This window comes from Schistocerca americana, chromosome 6 (assembly GCF_021461395.2).
Source record: "Schistocerca americana isolate TAMUIC-IGC-003095 chromosome 6, iqSchAmer2.1, whole genome shotgun sequence".
Classification (NCBI taxonomy): domain Eukaryota; kingdom Metazoa; phylum Arthropoda; class Insecta; order Orthoptera; family Acrididae; genus Schistocerca; species Schistocerca americana.
The window spans coordinates 567,576,053-567,595,651 of NC_060124.1; the positions used below are offsets into that span (position 1 = coordinate 567,576,053).

The window sequence follows — 19,599 nt, forward strand, 5'->3', positions numbered from 1 at the left end:
GCGCTCGGCTGGGTCCGCTGCCGGTCCTTGCGCAGTGTCGGAGCGTGTGTGGAGCTGTCCGATTGTTACTAGCTTCGTGTCTCACCGACCCAGGGCGTCAAGGTTGAGTAGGGCTTTCAAGTACCCAAGGTTTTGATAGCTTAATACATATCCATGTTTGTTTGTGGATCATTACGTCCGTAACATTTTGGTGTTCGAGTTCTCGTGTACCGGTTGGTGGTAAGCAAGTCGTTTTGTCGATCGGTCCGTGCCTGTCCCTTGGTTCGGTTCCGACGGTTCAGTAGTTGGGCTCATCACCTGTCTCGCCTAAGTGACCGAAAGCAGACCGATCCACTGGAGACTCCTGAGTGCCGTTATCTTAATTATCCTCTCGGCAGTGTGAATGTTGTTATTTTATTTAACTGTATTTGCAGGTTTAGTTGTGGGCCTACAGTCCTGGAAACATGTTCTCAGAGTTTCCTTCAAGGCCAAACATTATCGCCTTCTGTTCTTGAAAGGTTATTGTAATTTCTTCTGTAAGATTTTACAAATTATTGTGCGCCATACGCCGTTGACGTTGCCAAAAAGTAAATTTTTAAACTTAATGTATTGTTTTACTGATTGTTACAATATACACTCCTGGAAATGGAAAAAAGAACACATTGACATCGGTGTGTCAGACCCACCATACTTGCTCCGGACACTGCGAGAGGGCTGTACAAGCAATGATCACACGCACGGCACAGCGGACACACCAGGAACCGCGGTGTTGGCCGTCGAATGGCGCTAGCTGCGCAGCATTTGTGCACCGCCGCCGTCAGTGTCAGCCAGTTTGCCGTGGCATACGGAGCTCAATCGCAGTCTTTAACACTGGTAGCATGCCGCGACAGCGTGGACGTGAACCGTATGTGCAGTTGACGGACTTTGAGCGAGGGCGTATAGTGGGCATGCGGGAGGCCGGGTGGACGTACCGCTGAATTGCTCAACACGTGGGGCGTGAGGTCTCCACAGTACATCGATGTTGTCGCCAGTGGTCGGTGGAAGGTGCACGTGCCCGTCGACCTGGGACCGGACCGCAGCGACGCACGGATGCACGCCAAGACCGTAGGATCCTACGCAGTGCCGTAGGGGACCGCACCGCCACTTCCCAGCAAATTAGGGACACTGTTGCTCCTGGGGTATCGGCGAGGACCATTCGCAACCGTCTCCATGAAGCTGAGCTACGGTCCCACACACCGTTAGGCCGTCTTCCGCTCACGCCCCAACATCGTGCAGCCCGCCTCCAGTGGTGTCGCGACAGGTGTGAATGGAGGGACGAATGGAGACGTGTCGTCTTCAGCGATGAGAGTCGCTTCTGCCTTGGTGCCAATGATGGTCGTATGCGTGTTTGGCGCCGTGCAGGTGAGCGCCACAATCAGGACTGCATACGACCGAGGCACACAGGGCCAACACCCGGCATCATGGTGTGGGGAGCGATCTCCTACACTGGCCGTACACCACTGGTGATCGTCGAGGGGACACTGAATAGTGCACGGTACATCCAAACCGTCATCGAACCCATCGTTCTACCATTCCTAGACCGGCAAGGGAACTTGCTGTTCCAACAGGACAATGCACGTCCGCATGTATCCCGTGCCACCCAACGTGCTCTAGAAGGTGTAAGTCAACTACCCTGGCCAGCAAGATCTCCGGATCTGTCCCCCATTGAGCATGTTTGGGACTGGATGTAGCGTCGTCTCACGCGGTCTGCATGTCCAGCACGAACGCTGGTCCAACTGAGGCGCCAGGTGGAAATGGCATGGCAAGCCGTTCCACAGGACTACATCCAGCATCTCTACGATCGCCTCCATGGGAGAATAGCAGCCTGCATTGCTGCGAAAGGTGGATATACACTGTACTAGTGCCGACATTGTGCATGCTCTGTTGCCTGTGTCTATGTGCCTGTGGTTCTGTCAGTGTGATCATGTGATGTATCTGACCCCGGGAATGTGTCAATAAAGTTTCCCCTTCCTGGGACAATGAATTCACGGTGTTCTTATTTCAATTTCCAGGAGTGTATATTTCATCATTTTCCAGAATTTAACTTTGCGGCCTTCAGCCATCTTATTGCGTTTGTTTATCTCTTTCTGTGCGCCATGTGGACCATCAGCCCTGTTAGCATCTTAAAACATTGTGGCCTTCTGTCTTCGGTAACCATCATAGCAAATTTGCAATTCTGAAGATTTAATCCGGCGGCCTTCAGCCGCAGCACATGCTGATCTCATATATGTATACGACTTATCTTATTCGTAAATTTAACTGTGTGTCATGTCTATTCAAAATTGAACTTATTCTAAAGCATCTGTTTGGAGGCCTTCAGCCGCGAAGCAAATTTAATTCTTTCAAAAATGTATTTGTGAACTAAATAATAATAAATTACAATTGTGAAATGAACCCGACCGCAACTCCCTTGGCCCTTTCCACAATCCTAATTACCTTAGCCCTGCGTGGCTTAGCGGGAGTTTCAGATCGGTTTGTAGGACATATTCTGAGGCATCAAGACATCATCAGTTTAGCATTGGAGGGAAGCGTGGAGGGTAAAAATCGCAGAGGGAGACGAGGAGATGAAGACAGTAAGCTGACATAGAAGGATGTAGGTTGCAGTAGTTACTCGGAGATGAAGAGGCTTGCACAGGAGAACTGCATCAAACCAGTCTCTGGACTGAAGACCACAACAGCACCGTTCCAAAAACTGACATATGGCCCTTCATATCCACATCCAGTGATGCCTGTCTGCCGACGATGACATGGCGGCCGGTCCGTACCGTTAGCCTTCATGGCCAGTTCGGGCGGAGTTTAGTTTTAGTGCTAAGATATTTACTATTCCTTCCGGAACACCTTGTAGTAGGTCAGCAACTGAATAATAACTTTCGCTTTCTGTATCTTATACTAACTGGTCGTGACAAGAGTCTGTATTTCCTCGCATGTGAGTTGCGTGGATTAGGCTAAGCTGATGTGATGGCTGTAGTGGAAGGAAACAGAAATCTTGCTGATAGCAGCTTTTGGAGAGACGAGAGCAGGTGGCTTAATACCGTGTCAGCGAGGAACCGGATGATCCATGGGCACCTGAAATGCATTGTTGCTTACAAATAACAATACACCCCCCGCCCCCAAAACTTTCGCAGCCAAATCAGTGCTTATATTAAGGCAACGCCGCACTGATAGCTGGGCTTACACTGCCAAGTTAGCCGGAAATTTGACTCGATTTTTCTATCAGTGCAGTAAAATCGCATCTCCTCTCAATCGGCGAAATTTTTATTGTGGTCTCTGCTCCCCTCCCAAGTGCTCCACCTTTTTATGTCAGGCAGTGTACCTTGCGTACCAGTTTGATTAGTTTTTCGAAGGTATGTTCCCCCAAAATTCTGAATAATTCTGAGATAACATCGTCAACACCAAGTGTCTTGTTTCGACGTAAATCTTTCAGCGTTCCTTCAAATTCTCCTCGCAGTATCGCGTTTCCCTTCTCACCTACTTCTTCCAACCCGTTTCCCTAGGATCGCATTAAGGCTTCAACCCGAGCAGCTGCGTAACCACACCCAGCAGATGAGTACGCTCCGAAGCGATCCGTCGCCGGTCGACGAACTGCTCCAACAGGGAGAAGCAACGGGCGAAGGAGTTGGGAGACTTTGAAGCGACGCCTCGGCGTTAAGCCATCCTGGCGGGTTCTAAGCGCAATGTAAGCGCCAGGCTGCCGACACGGGCGCGCGTATCCAAACGCAAGAAGCGGATCAGTGGATGGCAAGCAGGCCGAGGGAAAGGGGCGGAAAATGAGGAAGCGATAATCCAGTCTGGCAGACACATCTCTTATCGTGTTATTACAGATTCCCGCAGAGCGGAGCGAATTTATTGAGTCAGCAAACCAGTGGCAAGCCGGACGGCCCGGCGCCGCCGTCTCCCGGCGCCGCACTCGCTAATATTTGCGCAATCGATTAATCGATTTACGTTTCTGCGGACCGAGGGTGCAGTCGGCGCCGGCTCGGGTGACGCAGACGTCGGCAGCCGGGCCGACGCCGGCTGCGTTTGTAATTACGAGTAAACAGCGCCGCGCAGCGGCGGTCGGTGACACTTCATCCGGCGTCGTAACAAAAGGGCGAGACACGCGCAATTACCGAGAGCGGCGGTAAATATTTTGCGCAGAGCCTGTGCGTGTCGCGCCACGCAGTCCCACACACACTGCGATGACTGTAACAACGCTGGGCTGTTACGCAGTCGGCGCAAGCTGTTTGTGAGCCCATTAAATGAAATGCTATCCGTGGATCACAGTTCCGACAGCCTTTCTAAGAAATGAATAAAGGCTTATTTTCCGGAGAAGGCGCTTTAGTTTGTGTCCACAGCGCAACAACTTTAGGGGCTAGTGCCACGAACAGCCGTAAAGCGTCGGAAGTCAGCTTCACAAGGGCTATTCTCAGAATGGCAGCGCACAGCACCATCGTTTCTTTGGTCCGAAGCGTAAATTAATACCGTGCACAAATTTGTCACTTCCGTAGTTTTTTGGAAGTAAAAACGCACACCTCCATGTCTATTTATCCTCCACACGCTACCCTACGTTGCATAGCAGAATGAGAATTGTGAACGTTTTACATTTTTCATGAACAGCAGCCCGACTGGAGGGACCACTCCAGATGCTCTGTCCTGTGGGCAACAATTTCCCTAACTCTACAGTAATGACCATCACGTGAAATATGTGATGGGAGAATAAATGAGTATCTCATTTTGGTTTCCAACGCAAGCTCTTAGAATTTTACTAGAATGCCAGCAATATCTACAACAATGTGACGCAGCTTTTGCCCGAATCTTCTCTATAACTGCCTTCAACATGTGACATTTACTTATCTACTTGCTGTTACCCGCGTCTGTGCTCGCGTACCAGTAAGCACACAGTAATGAGTGATGGTAGCAAGCTAGCAATTTATAGATATCTGGCAATACATGGTGTTGGAAAAAGGGTGTCGAATACTTTGAGAAGTGGTAGTAATCATCGGAAATGGAAAAGTAAGTAAAATAAACACAAGTCAAGGAACGCTACTTTCTGAGATAGGAAGGGCTCCGCGACTCTTGCCTGCGGAGATTAGCACAGTGGTTGCATTGGCGCTCCGTCAAATGTGTCGGCAGGATATTATAATACCTTTACAGCATTCTGCCTACCACTAGGTGGTCTGCAGTCAGTTGTGTGGTTCGAGTTGTGTTGGAGGCTACATTAGTCTTCGTCGTGTTCCTGTGCCTTATTGTACAATACTGTCAACGCTAGGAATGTAACATGGTGATTTTCCTACATTCAAACGCGCATTCCCTCATCACTGTTACTGCGCTGTTTGTACGTACACATGGTGTAGTACGTTTACATTTTCTCTCTTCCACCACTTGTTAGAAATGGCAGGCTACAACTCGACAAGTGAAATGATGGATTTGATAAACTGCTATCATTTAGAAAATGGACGTAGCCTGCTAACCCATGTCCTCTACTCTGAAAATTATTCATAGCGCAGGTAAGCTATTCGGCAGACCTCTCCAGCGTCTGAGGGACACAGGGAGACTTAACAGAACTCCCCGCACAGTTCGCACGCCTGACATGGAGGAGCATGTTCTACGTTCGCTGGAAGAAACCCTTGGGACCAGCGTGCGACTATTACCAGCAGCAGAGGCAGAAGGTTTGTCCCACTCTCCTATTTGGGAGACTTCATGAACAATTGCTGTGCCAATATCATATACAGTGCGTTCTGTACATAAGGCTACAGGATCATCATGGCAGACGGCGGTTCTGTCAATGGTTGTTGCGCAAATGTGCCGTAGATTCACTGTTCATATCCAAGGTTTTATTTACCAATGAGACAGAGTTCACAAGAATTTCCATAACCAGTATATATATGGGCAGATGTAAATGCCCAAGCAATCCAAGAAAGAAGGCATCACCTATTCTCAAGCAACGTATGAGCAGGCGGAATTGGTAAAGGATTAACTGGGTGATACGTGCTACCACAATGGAAACTGGGGCGCATTGTTTGGACTGTCTCATTAATGCAATTGCCTACGTTGCTGCAGGCTGTAGATTTCAGCAAATGTGATTCATGTACGACGGATCACCAGCACACTTTCGTCACAATGTGCGTGAACATCTGACGCACACATTGCAGGACCGCTGGATTGACCCCGTACCTTTGCCTGCTCGTTTCCCAGACCTCAATACCTTAGACTTTTGGTAATGGGGACATTTGAAGGAATTGGTCTACTCCACGCTAATCTATGGTGTATGGATGATAGAGGAACGCGTCTTTCAGTGCGTTCCAGCAGTTATGACAACCGGATACACTTCTAAGGGTGGGTCATTAGTTATTCCCTAGTGCAGAGGAGTGCATTGTCATGAATGGACGCCACGTTGAATACCCCCTTTAAACATCTGTTTATCGCAGAAAGAATGCATTTCCATGTTTATTGGACTTACCTTAGAAAGAATGCATTGCTGGACGCATGTTTATTGGACTTATTTTTCTTGGTTCAATGAGTAATGCCACCTCTCAAAGTATTCGACACTTTTTTTTTTTTTTTTTTTTTTTTTTTAACACCCCGTATGGAGGTGCTGTACGTATGGATGATATCCAAATGCTGTCCGACGAGAAGTGTACCACGCTCTACATGTAAAGAGACAATCTATCTCCCGCTACGGTCGCAGGTTCGAATCCTGCCTCGGGCATGGATGTTTGTGATGTCCTTAGGTTAGTTAGGTTTAACTAGTTCTAAGTTCTAGGGACTAATGACCTCAGCAGTTGAGTCCCACAGTACTCAGAGCCAACCAACCATCAATCTATCTCGGTTTGTTGTATAGCACTTACAGAGAGATTAGAGCCCACACAGAGGCATACCGACAATCCTTCTTTCCACGAACAATACGAGACTAAAATAGAAAGGAGAACCGATAGAGGTACTCAAGGTACCCTCCGCCACACACCGTCAGGTGGCTTGCGGAGTATGGATGTAGATGTAGATGTATATGAAAATAAATAATAATAATTATTATTATTGTAACTGTAAATTACTCAAAGCTTTCCCGACGTATTAGTTTTAAATATGGTGCTCGGGCTTACCGTTGGATTTTATTATTGTATCTCCACAATAGTTTTGCCCAACACTGTACCGGTTGTTTTCAAATTTCTGAAACATCGCGGGCGAGTAAACACTGGATTTGCACTATCACGCAATAATACATGTACATCTTATTTGCAAATATTAATAATACTCAGTTTTCTAAGGTAGCCCATGTTCTTCCTCAGGGTTTAAGCTACCTCCATACTAAATTTCATTGAAACCGGCTCAGAGGTCTAACATGGAGACTTACTTTCGTATTTATAATATTAGTATGCATTTATTATTTTCACTTAGACTGTTATCTGTACAGCGTGTTCCGCGATTACTATTACAGAGCTCTGGGGTTGTAGCGAGGACTTGCTAGATAAAGTTTCCATAACGAATTCTTAAGTTTGAGCGTCGAATATCTTTCGATACCGAGTAGAGGACGCCATCGGCAGTCGCTGTTGTAATTACGACGTCAGACAACATTTTCGTCGAACTACAACAGCGGCTGCGAGAATCTGGTACATTCGCAGCTATAGGAGAGTCGGCTGTGGTGCTCCACGATCGGGCCACATTCACGAATTTGAAGAGGACGCCCTTCGTCACGTAGAAGAGGACGCGACGACTAGTACTCGAGAAACATTGCACACGCTGTAGGGCCCACAGGTCACACAGGTTGCACAGGTCATTGTTTCCGCTGTGGGCGTACCGGGAAGGGGCAGATTTGAAGGTGATTCGACTTTCAAGCTTGTGCCGTGCGTCGAAACCTTCTCCAAAGTTTGGTATTTTTCTCTCTGGTGACGTCGCTGTTTGTGTAGAATCTCTTTGCCGGAGAACCTTGTGTGCGAATGTGGCCGGTGAGGCTGCGTGGCTCGGGCAGCAGAGGAGTCTTGAGTTCGAAGCGGCACGAGGAAGGTGGCGAGCGGGCAGCTGTGCTGGGAGCAACTCATGTATACAGGGTGTTACAAAAATATTCGGCCAAACTTTCAGGAAACATTCCTCACACACAAAGAAAGAAAATATGTTATGTGGACATGTGTCCGGAAACGCTTACTTTCCATGTTAGAGCTCATTTTATTACTTCTCTTCAAACCACATTAATCTTGGAATGGAAACACACAGCAACAGAACGTACCAGCGTGACTTCAAACACACTGTTACAGGAAATGTTCAAAATGTCCTCCGTTAGCGAGGATACATGCATCCACCCTCCGTCGCATGGAATCCCTGATGCGCTGATGCAGCTCTGGAGAATGGCGTATTGTATCACAGCCGTCCACAATACGAGCACGAAGAGTCTCTACATTTGGTACCGGGGTTGCGTAGACAAGAGCTTTCAAATGCCCCCATAAATGAAAGTCAAGAGGGTTGAGGTCAGGAGAGCGTGGAGGCCATGGAATTGGTCCGCCTCTACCAATCCATCGGTCACCAAATCTGTTGTTGAGAAGCGTACGAACACTTCGACTGAAATGTGCAGGAGCTCCATTGTGCATGAACCACATGTCGTGTCATACTTGTAAAGGCACATGTTCTAGCAGCACAGGTAGAGTATCCCGTATGAAATCATGGCGGTGAATCGAGGAAGTACAGTACATACTGACGAAACTAAAATGAGCTCTAACATGGAAATTAAGCGTTTCCGGACACATGTCCACATAACATCTTTTCTTTATTTGTGTGTGAGGAATGTTTTCTGAAGGTTTGGCCGTACCTTTTTGTAACAGCCTGTATAGTGGAAAACGATTTAGCCGCACGTGGAGCGACAGTGCGCCCTTGTAGTTGACAACCGTTGTTTGCAAAGCTGTAAATGAGCTTCTCCTTTTCACACAAGAGCTCTTCGGCTGCACAATACTGTGTTGCCCAAAGGAGGTCGGCCGTTGGAGACCTGTGCAGCATTCACTGTACTGTCGCTGGACCCTGGTTGTATTCACACACGAGTACTGGTAACTCCACGTGAAGCTGAGTAACCTTATTGTTGAGTACCTTCCCATCTGTGTGTTTTAGTTGTTTATCTTGCAAAATAATAATTGTGTCTGCTCTTGTAGGGCGTCGTTAGTTTCACCCGTGACTAGTCATTTCTTTGTTTTAACTGTTCCTGTTACACGGATGTCATTGAGTTTTCCCTGGTGTGGCCCGTTATTCGTATACGTGCGTGGGACCAGTGGTAACTGATTTTTGTTTCAGATCTTGTCGCGCCAGTTTCATGATGTGTGTAATGTATTACTAGGAAGTGTCCCCAAGTATGACGTGTGAAATAAAATAAGACGGCAAGACTACGGCTCTGCAAATCCACTGAGGTAGCAGTGGATGAATTCTAACGCTGCAGATTTTTCCATGAGTTAAGTAATTACCTTCGTAATTGAGTACTTCAAACATCTTAATGGGGCGTTCATATGAAGAAGTTTGCACCCACACTTGTTTGAAACTGTGCGGTACTCTGTGCAGTAAGTGAGCAAATTTTAAACTCTATCACAAAAAAAGGCGTGTACAGAACTAGTGATAAGAAGGTACCACTGCAGTTGTGTCTTTCAGGTACTTTGGTTCAATTAGATTTATCTGAATACTGTTTTCAGGTTTGAATTACTGTCAATTTGCTGCCGTAAATTTGTCTAAAGGTTACTACATGCATTTAGAAACAGCCTTGGGCATTTTCAGCTTTCATCACAATTAGATATCGAGCTTGAGTTCAAACTTTTAACTAATACTTGCTTTGGTTCAAAGACCGTGTTGAGTAACAACTCTTCTTCATAAATTTGTTTTAAGGACCGTCTGAATTCATATTAGCCTGTCACATTGCCACTCCGTTACAGCTCCTATAACACCAAATCAAGAATGTTACATAGAAACGATAAGTTGTCGGACATGGGCTAGTAGCATAAGTGAATGGAAACCAGATTGTGTGGTCTCGACGTTAAAGCTCTCAGATTATTAGCTTATAAATCAGCAGAAATAAATTGTGTACTATGCACATTTGACAGAAAACTTAACTATCTGGGTCATTACAAATAGTTTTCAAGAAGCAGCATGTGACGCACTAGAAACTTGAGATTAGACTAAATCTTGCTACAAAGGTCTTTCTTTCGACTTTCAGAAGATATTATCTACAGAAAGCTGCAAGTCATTATCCTGAAGTGGAATTTCTCTAAAGGCCAATAACGCGAAAGTTTTTCTGACCATTTTCAGGTAGTTTTTGAAATTCAAGAGGACATTAAGAATATTGCAGCAGGAAAACGGCAAATGAACTTCATAATTGGGGAATGTCAAATATGACATCCATGCGCTCTATGTTTGTTGTAATGCAGAGATTAAGACTGCAACACCTTTTGTACTCATCATCGCTTCCGTTCCATGCAGTGCGTCACTTCTGTCTAAGCTGCTGTTCCACACACTTAACTAGTTTACTTGCGCCTGCGCAGTTGTTGTTCCGTACCTGTACACACTGTCTCGCGCTCGTTGAACTTTACTTCCGCCGTATGCAGCACAGTTTATATTTATCAGAGTGGTTTTATCTTTCCCGTTCTGAGACCTGCCGTCATTAAGCCCAGAAACTGCGCACTAATTTAATACATCCTAACTAAATTTTCAGTGAGCTAACACGTACTAACGCACATGTTTTCTGTTTTTATCTGCACCGAGCATACTTACACCCCTTTTTTTGTGGATCGCGGACGAGAATGCACCAGGCAGTTCTGCTCAATTTACAAACACGGTCGCGTCTGCACCCGCAGCCCACTCGGCAATTTCCCACTTTTTTTCTTCCTGGGTCTTCTTTTAGGCTTCCTTTTTTTTCGGTCGGCTATCGCCGCCGCCTTTTTCCACTTATCCTCGCCGTGCCGTCCCCGCTGGCGATGCGGCGCCGAATTAAAGTGCGGTAATCTCGTTAGGTAAATATTGCATTACCGGGCGGCCGTTAGCGGAACTGCATTACACAGCAGGCTGAAATTGAATACTTCTTTGTAAGGCGGGCCGCCGCTGACGCGACACATTTCTGCCGCCGGCACGCCACAATAAATTGTCCCGATAAAATTCCTCCTTCGCAGCCTCGTTAGTCGATTGGCGGGGATCGGTCCCGCGTAACTGACACGTCACACAGAAAAGTCGAGAGCGGTGGCGGTGAATTTCGTTCTGAGAGCAGTTGTAAGCGGTGAAAATAATTACAATTCTTAAAAGTTATAAACTTTGGCAGACGCTAAAATGTGCACTTCTCCGTTGTCTTCTGCCTGTACCTCTCATCGCCGTAGTTTCGGTATGGATATTCACGGGGGTGGCGTTGTTAATTTAAGGGGTGGCCCGATGCTCTTCCGTCGCCACCCTGCAGCTCCCATCAGGAGGGAACATGTGTGCCCCAACTGTCTGCGAGTGGAAATGAGCGAAAGTTTCTTAAATGTTAGCGAATCGTGCGACTGAGGTTGGCCTTGGGTACAAGACCAGCATTCACCTAGTGAGGTGTGGAACACCACCCAAAAACCACATCCACTTTGGCCAGCAGACCGACCCTCATCGCTAATCTGCCTGGTGGATACGGTCGGGGGTCAACGCATCTCCCCGTCCCGAAAGCGGCGCTTTAACATTCATGGATATCCAGGCGGATATTACGAGAACCTGAAATTCACTTGTTTTGTTCGTCTCGTTTCATCTCGTCTCTAGACAAAAAATGGTTCAAATGGCTCTGACTATGCGACTTAACTTCTGTGGTCATCAGTGGCCTAGAACTTAGAACTAATTAAACCTAATGAACCTAAGGACATCACACACATCCATGCCCGAGGCAGATTTCGAACCTGCGACCGTAGCGGTCGCTCGGTTCCAGACAGTACCGCCTAGAACCGCACGGCCAATCTCTAGACACTGTTTTGTTTTAGACTCACCAATAGCCATTAAACCTGAATAGTCAGTTTTCAGTTTCTAAAACTACCGTTTACAACGTAGCCCCGATTCTTTAAAAAATCGAACTCCCGTGTGCAAAACAGCTGGGTAATTTGCGCATCGTTTTAAGGAGACCTGGTTTTAACGTATGTCAATGCCTGTGAGGTCATAATTCGTGAAGCTGTGTGTCGTACGACTGTAGAATTTTGCAGGTACGAGGGGCGTTCAGTAAGTATTGTAATACATTTATTTCTCATCCAGCTTTGGTTAAAATGTGTGGAACTTGTTGTGGGACACTATGAAGTATTCCTGCTGCCGTCCTTACAGTTTCATGAAGTTCCGGCAGGTGGCAGCGCTGTACGTGCCCTTCCAAATGGCGTCTGTAACAGATGTGCATTCCAAGCGGAGGGCTGCCATTCAATTTTTTCTGCTGGAAAACCAGGGCATCGCTGATAATCATAGCCGCTTGCAGAATGTCTACTCTGACCTGCTAGTGAACAAAAGTACGGTGAGTCGTTGGGCGAAGTGTCTTCATTATCCCAAGAGGGTCGTGTCTCGCAAACCAGCGCTATTTCCCGCGTGCCGTCCGGCCGCGCACAGCTGTCACTCCTGCAACGTTGAAACGTGCGGACACTCTCATTCCATACGGTCGCAGGTTCGAATCCTGCCTCGGGCATGGATGTTTGTGATGTCCTTAGGTTAGTTAAGTTTAAGTAGTTCTAAGTTCTAGGGGACTAATGACCTCAGCGGTTGAGTCTCATAGTGCTCAGAGCCATTTGAACCATTTGAACTCTCATTCCAGGTGATCGACGGATCACAGTCCTGAACTTTGCTGCGCAACTGGACATCTCTGTTGGTAGTGCTGACACATTGGTCAACCAGTCGGGGTACTGAAAAGTGTGTGACGACTGCCTTCCTCTGTGTTTACCAGAAGACCATAAAGAGCAACCAACGACCATCTGTACGGAATTTCTAGCTCGTTACGTGGTGGCCTGTCATAATTTTTCGTCTAACATCGTCACAGGGTTCATGGGTTCATCACTTTGAATCGTAAACAAAACGCAAGCCATGAAGCCGCTTCCTCAGGCGGTAAAGTCATGGCGAAAGTCTTATGGGAATCTGGAGGCGTTATTCTGATGTACACCCTCATGGTGTAACGAGCAACTCTGAAGCGTATGGTGCTGTCCTAAGCAAATTAAATAAAGCAATCGCCTAATAAATAATTGCAACTGTAGACAGAACCATTAATAAACGCTTTCAGGAATTTAAATAAAGTTGCTGATCCCTCCAAAGGAAATATTGTGTAAGTAGGCTGTTTATGTTTTCTTATTGGCAACGTTAGGTAGCGCTCTGTATGAAAATCACTGGCTGTGCTGTGTGCAGTCTGTGGCTAGTTTGCATTGTTGTCTGCCATTGTAGTGTTGGGCAGCGGCAGCTGGATGTTAACAGCGCGTAGCGTTGCGCAGTTGGAGGTGAGCCGCCAGCAGTGATGGATGTGGGGAGAGAGATGGCGGAGTTTTGAAATTTGTAAGACTGTCATGAACTGCTATATATAATATGACTATTAAAGTAAATACAGTGTTTGTTCTCTATTAAAATCTTTTATTTGCTAACTATGCCTATCAGTAGTTAGTGCCTTCCTTAGTTTGAATCTTTTATTTAGCTGCCAGTAGTGGCGCTCGCTGTGTTGCAGTACGAGTAACGAAGATTTTTGTGAGGTAAGTGATTTGTGAAACGTATAGGTTAATATTAGACAGGGCCATTCTTTTGTAGGGATTATTGAAAGTCAGATTGCGTTGCGCTAAAAAATATTGTGTGTCAGTTAAAGCACAGTCTTGTATAATTCTTCAAAAAGGGGACGTTTCATAATTGAAACTGAAGAATTAAAAAAAAAAAAAAAACATCTTCAACGTATTCGTCGCTATAAAAATGCATGTGACGTTCTCCTTCCCCATGACAACGCAAGATCTCATCACACTAGTCTTCATAGGCGAGAGAAGCTCACAAAACTTGACAGTACTGTTCTTCCCCACACACCTTACAGCCTGTATATCGCACCTGCCGACTTCCATCTGGGCCAATGAAGAATGCATTCCATCAGAAGCAGTACGTGGAGGATGATGAGGGGGTTACTGACGCATCAGCAGCAGCCAGACGTTGGCTTCGACGTCGACCAGTAGAGTGATGCAATGCGGGCAGTAAAGTGGCATAAGGGCGTCGCAAAGAATGGATATTGTTTTGAAAAGCAGGGTTTCGTAGGCAAATGAGTGGCGTATGATATGGTGTGTTTCAGTCTTGATGAAAGCCAATCTGCTTTCAGAAAACCCATGTGTTGCAATATTTAATGAAAGGACCTCGCTCATTCAGAGATACACGCCGTTACTGCCTACAAAATGTATTGTGAATAGGATTAGCAGAAAATGAGTACCAAATTGAAACTTCATGCCTGATGTTGACATTTTGCCATACGAACAGCGAAAATGTAGTAAGCGATAACCTTTTATCCTTTCATTTTTTTGTGGACAGTGGTGGCGGGAGGGTGTGGGTCCGCAAAAACATTCTATGAGTTTCGTAATCATGTGTAGGATCGCTTTAGATATACGACAAGCGTAAATGTACTCACTTCCGCAGCCCCCCGTCATTACACTGGAAGAGGAGGTCGTATTCTGAGGCCAGTACGGCCGTCATATCGGTGTCCTACAGACATTTTGCCGTGGCATCGTTGGCCGATGTAAGCCCAGCAAAACGAACACGAAACAGACTGGTTAATTGGGGTTTTAAACATCAGGTTCATTGGACAAGAGATATCAATAAATTTGGAAGAATAAAACTGTAATCTGGTAGTCAGGGAGAGGCAGGATAAGGCGACGATTGAACGATTCTGGATGGGGCCGTAATCAGATACCGTTGGCTACAGTAAACACGTACACTTTATTTGAGGAAATAACTTTCAACAGTCATTTTAAAAGATTTTACTACACTGACGGCTGAAGGCCTTACTAAGAAAGAATTCAATTTTTATTTGTTCTGACTGCCACAAGCAACTTCAGAATAATCAACAGCTGAAGGCCTGAATTACAAGTGAGGAAGACAGCTACTAATTAACCAATATTAAGACATTTTCTTTTTCAACAACGAAAAACTGTTACAAGCTATAGTAACAGATGAAGGTCTTATTAAGAAAGAATTGCAAATTATTTTGCAGCTGAAGGCCACATGCAATGTTACACACAATCAACTGTTGAAGGGCTGATTAAGAAGATAATTCAAAATTATTCCTTAAAAGACATCATAGTCGCCGTTGACTGTATAAAATATTTATTATTACGATTGCAATTTCCGCCTTATGGCCATTTTCAAGCAACACTGCAAAAATTACATTCTGTCAGAATATAAAACTATCTGACGTGAGTGCATGTCGTCCTCAAAATGCAGCCTTTTGACTGTGAGAGTCCTATTCATCTGATCCAAACTTGAAGAAAGTTAATCAAAGCAATCCTTTGAGTTAATTCAATTTTCGTTGTGGCGCCCCTCTGCCAAACAAGTAGTTTGAGGTCAAGACACTGTAGCACATACTGGTGCCGATATATATTTACACCAGGAGTGTGGTGATGCACATGTTGCCATGACAATTAAGCCCACTGAGTAAAGCACACCTGAAGACGGCGACTTTACAGGCCAACTATCGGAGCAGTATTTCCGCATCATACGGCTGCAACCGGAAACATCACGAAATACACGTAACACTCCCAGAATAGCAATTTTCTTTATATACTTCGCACAGATGTGAGTACAATTTTTTTTTTAACCGTGGCTAACCTGGAGCTACCACTGTTCACTGTGAGCGCATCCCCCTTTTTTTTTGAGTCGTCAGTCTTATGACTGGTCTGACACGGACCACCATGAATTCGTCTCCTCTGTCAACCTCTTCGTCTCAGAGTAGCAATTGGAACCTACACAATGTGCTCTAAAGTGTCCGCACATCTCGCGCCCTCCATCGGCAATGCTGGAATTCAACTTGGTGTTGGCCCACTCTTAGCCTTGATGACTGCTTCCACTCTCGCAGCTGTGCTCGAAGGTTTCTTGGGGCCTGACAGCCCATTCCTCACGGAATGCTGCACTTAGGAGAGGAATCGATGCTGGTCGGTGAGGAGTGGTACGAAGTCGGCTTCCCAAAACAATCCAAAGGTGTCCTACAGGATTCAAGTCAGGACTCTCAGCAGGCCAGTCCATTACAGGGATGTTATTGTCGTGTAACCACTCCCCCCACAGGCTGTGCATTATGAACAGATGCTCGGTCATGTTGAAAGATGCAATCGCCATCCCCAAATTGCTCTTCAACAGTGGGAAGCAAGAAGGTGCTTAAAAGCTCAGTGTAGGCCTGTGCTGTGATAGCGCCACGCAAAATAACAAGGCCTGGATGCCTCTCCATGGAAAACACGACCATACCATAACACCACCGGTTCCCAATTTTACTGTTGGCACTATACACGCTGGCGGATGACGTTCACCGGGCATTCGGCCATACCCATATCCTGCGATCGGATCATCACATTGTGTACCGTGATTCGTCACAACATTTTTCCACAGTTCAATCGTCCAATGTTTACGCTCCTTAGACAAAGCGTGGCGTCGTTTGGCATATACCGACGTGACGTGTGGCTTATGAGCGGCCGCTTGACCATGAAATCCTAGTTTTTTCACCTCCCGCCTAACTGTCATAGTGGCCGGCCGAAGTGGCCGTGCGGTTCTAGGCGCTGCAGTCTGGAACCGTGAGACCGCTACGGTCGCAGGTTCGAATCCTGGCTCGGGCATGGATGTGTGTGGTGTCCTTAGGTTAGTTAGGTTTAACTAGTTCTTAGTTCTAGGGGACTAATGACCTCAGAAGTTGAGTCCCATAGTGCTCAGAGCTATTTGAACCATTTTTGAAAAGCGTTTGTTTTCGGAGGTGTCCGGATACTTTTGATGACATAGTGTAAGTTGGCAATTATTTACTGGATATATTTCAATGTCTGTCTTCCTCTACAGTTTTTGCCCTTCACAGCTTCCTCTACTATATGGAAGTAATTCTCTGATGTCTTATCAGATCTCTTGTCTTCCTGCCCCCTCTTAAAAATGTTTCAAATGGCTCTGAGCACTATGGGACTTAACTTCTGAGGTCATCCGTCCCCTATAACTCATAACAACTTAAACCTAACTAACCTAAGGACATCACACACATCCATGCCCGAGGTAGGATTCGAACCTGCGACCGTAGCGGTGGCGTGGTTCCAGACTGTCCCTTCTCCCTGTCAGTGTTTTCCACATATTTCTTTCCTCTCCGACTCTGCGTAGAATCTCCTCAACCTTACCTTATTAGTCCACCTTATTTTCAACATTCGTCTGTAGCACCACATCTCAAATGCTTCGATTCTTTTCTGTTCCGGTTTTCTCACAGCCCATGTTTCACTACCCTACAATTCTGTACTCCAAATGTACAAGGTCAGAAATTTCTTCCTCAGGTTAAGACCTATGTTTGTCACCAGTGGACTTCTATTGGCCAGGAATGCCCTTTTTACCAGTGCTAATCTGCTTTTGATGACCTTCTTGCTCCATTCGTCATTGTTTGTTTTGCTGCCTAGGTAGTAGGATTACTTCATCTACTTCGCGGTCATCAATCCTGATGTTAAGTTCCTCGCTGTTCTCATTTCTGCTGGCCTCATTACTTTCGTCTTTCTTCGATTTCCTCTGAATCCATATTCTGTGTTCGGCAGATCATGTAATTCTTCTTCACTTTCACTGAGGGTAGCAACGTCATCAGCGAATCGTCTCAGTGATATCCTTCCACCTGGAATTTTAATTCTAGTCCTGAACCCTTCCTATATATCCCTCATTGTTTCTTCGTTGTACAAACTAGACAGTAGGCGCGGAAGACTGCATCCCTATGTTACACTCTTTTCAATCGAAGTACTTCGTTCTTCGTAGTCCACTCTTATTTTTCCCACTTGGTTCCCTATTGGGTTATCTACATATTGTAATTACCCGCCTCTCCCTATAGCTTACCTATGTCTTCCTCAGAATTTCGAAAATCTTTTACCATTTTACATTGTCGCACGCTTTTCCCAGCTCGCCAAATCCTATGAACGTGTCTTGATTATTCCTTAGTCTTGCTTCCATTATCAACGGCTATGTCGGAATTGCCTCTCTGGAGCCATTACCTTTCTTAAAGCCAAACTGGTCGTCCTCTAACATATCCTCAGTTTCCTTTTCATTTTTCTTTATACTATTCTTCTTAGCAACTTGATTGCATGAGCTGTTAAGCTGTTGGTGCGATAATTCTCGCACTTGTCAGCTCTTGCGATCTTCAGAATTGTGTGTATGATATTTTTCCGAAAGTCGTTTTGTTGCCTCTCCGCTCAAAGGTTTAAGAAATTCCGATGGAATCTTATCTGCCCCCTCTGCCTAATTTGATCTTCAGTCCTCCAAAGCTCTCTTAAATTGTGATTATAATACTGGATCCCCTATCTCTTCCAAATGGTTCAAGTTTCTTCTTCTATCTCATCAGATAAATCTTCCCTCTCATAGAGGCTTTCAGTGTACTGTGAGTAGTAGAGCAGAGACTCACCGGGAAGTCGTTGAGCAGGTAGAGCATCTCGACGGGAGGATCGGACGGCGGCGCCTCGCACTCGGCCCTCAGCAGGTCTCCGGGTCTGTACCGCGACACGCTCTCCACCTCCAGGCTGAGCGGGCCCTGCGGCGGCACTGCAACACACGAGTCACGTGGCTGCCACAGTCGTCCTTACTGGCCCAGGCAACGTACAGCAGCATGTGGCATCTTAAGAGCGAACGCGTCTGAAAGTTGGACGTCAATACTTCTTTGCAAAGTTGACCAATGATTCTGTGTTGTGTGTAAACTGTTGTGACTTGGCAAGACAGCCAAGTTACTATGAGAGGAAGCCGAAAGGCACGCGTTGAAGCTCACGCAGGCTGGCGTGAGGTCTGGAACAGGTAAAGTAACTGAGACTAGCAAATAAAGTACGAAGCTGCTGGAATACTTAACTTTAATCCATAAGTGGTGAACATAGCTCTTGACGGTACATGCATCACAAGATAAATAGCAAAGGATAAATGGCGCCTTGCTAGGTCGTAGCAATTGACTTAGCTGAAGGCTATGCTAACTATCGTCTCGGCAAATGAGAGCGTAATTTTTCAGTGAACCATCGCTAGCAAAGTCGGCTGTACAACTGGGGCGAGTGCTAGGAAGTCTCTCTAGACCTGCCGTGTGGCGGCGCTCGGTCTGCAATCACTGATAGTGGCGACACGCGGGTCCGACGTATACTACCGGTCCGCGGCCGATTTAAAGGGTACCACGTAGCAAGTGTGGTGTCTGGCGGTGACACCACATAAACACCAACTGTGAGTGTGAGGTATACTATTATCGCGAATAGCAGCTAGCGTGCAGTTGCTGAAAGTAGTCGGAAGTGATCGGACGCAGCTGCCTGCGGTAGAGGCAGCCGCGCAACAGATGAGATCGCAGCCTGCCGTAATCGTGCTAGTAGCGCCGTAGGAGACTTTGGTATTCACTGAAGATCTTTTGGCAATTTGACTTTCTGTTGCGCGTATTTGTTGCTTGCTTGGGCACTGGAAGAGTTTTGTCCGATTTGTGTATGC

At 46.2% G+C, this 19,599-nt stretch overlaps 1 protein-coding gene across 1 annotated transcript in view; it reads right to left on the bottom strand.

Moving 5' to 3' along the window:
• Positions 1–19,599, bottom strand: part of LOC124619548 — a 347,023-nt gene that overhangs the window by 77,950 nt on the left and 249,474 nt on the right. The window contains exon 4 of the mRNA XM_047146018.1: positions 18,554–18,690. Coding sequence (XP_047001974.1) covers positions 18,554–18,690 — 137 coding nt within the window. The remainder of the gene's footprint in view (positions 1–18,553; positions 18,691–19,599) is intronic.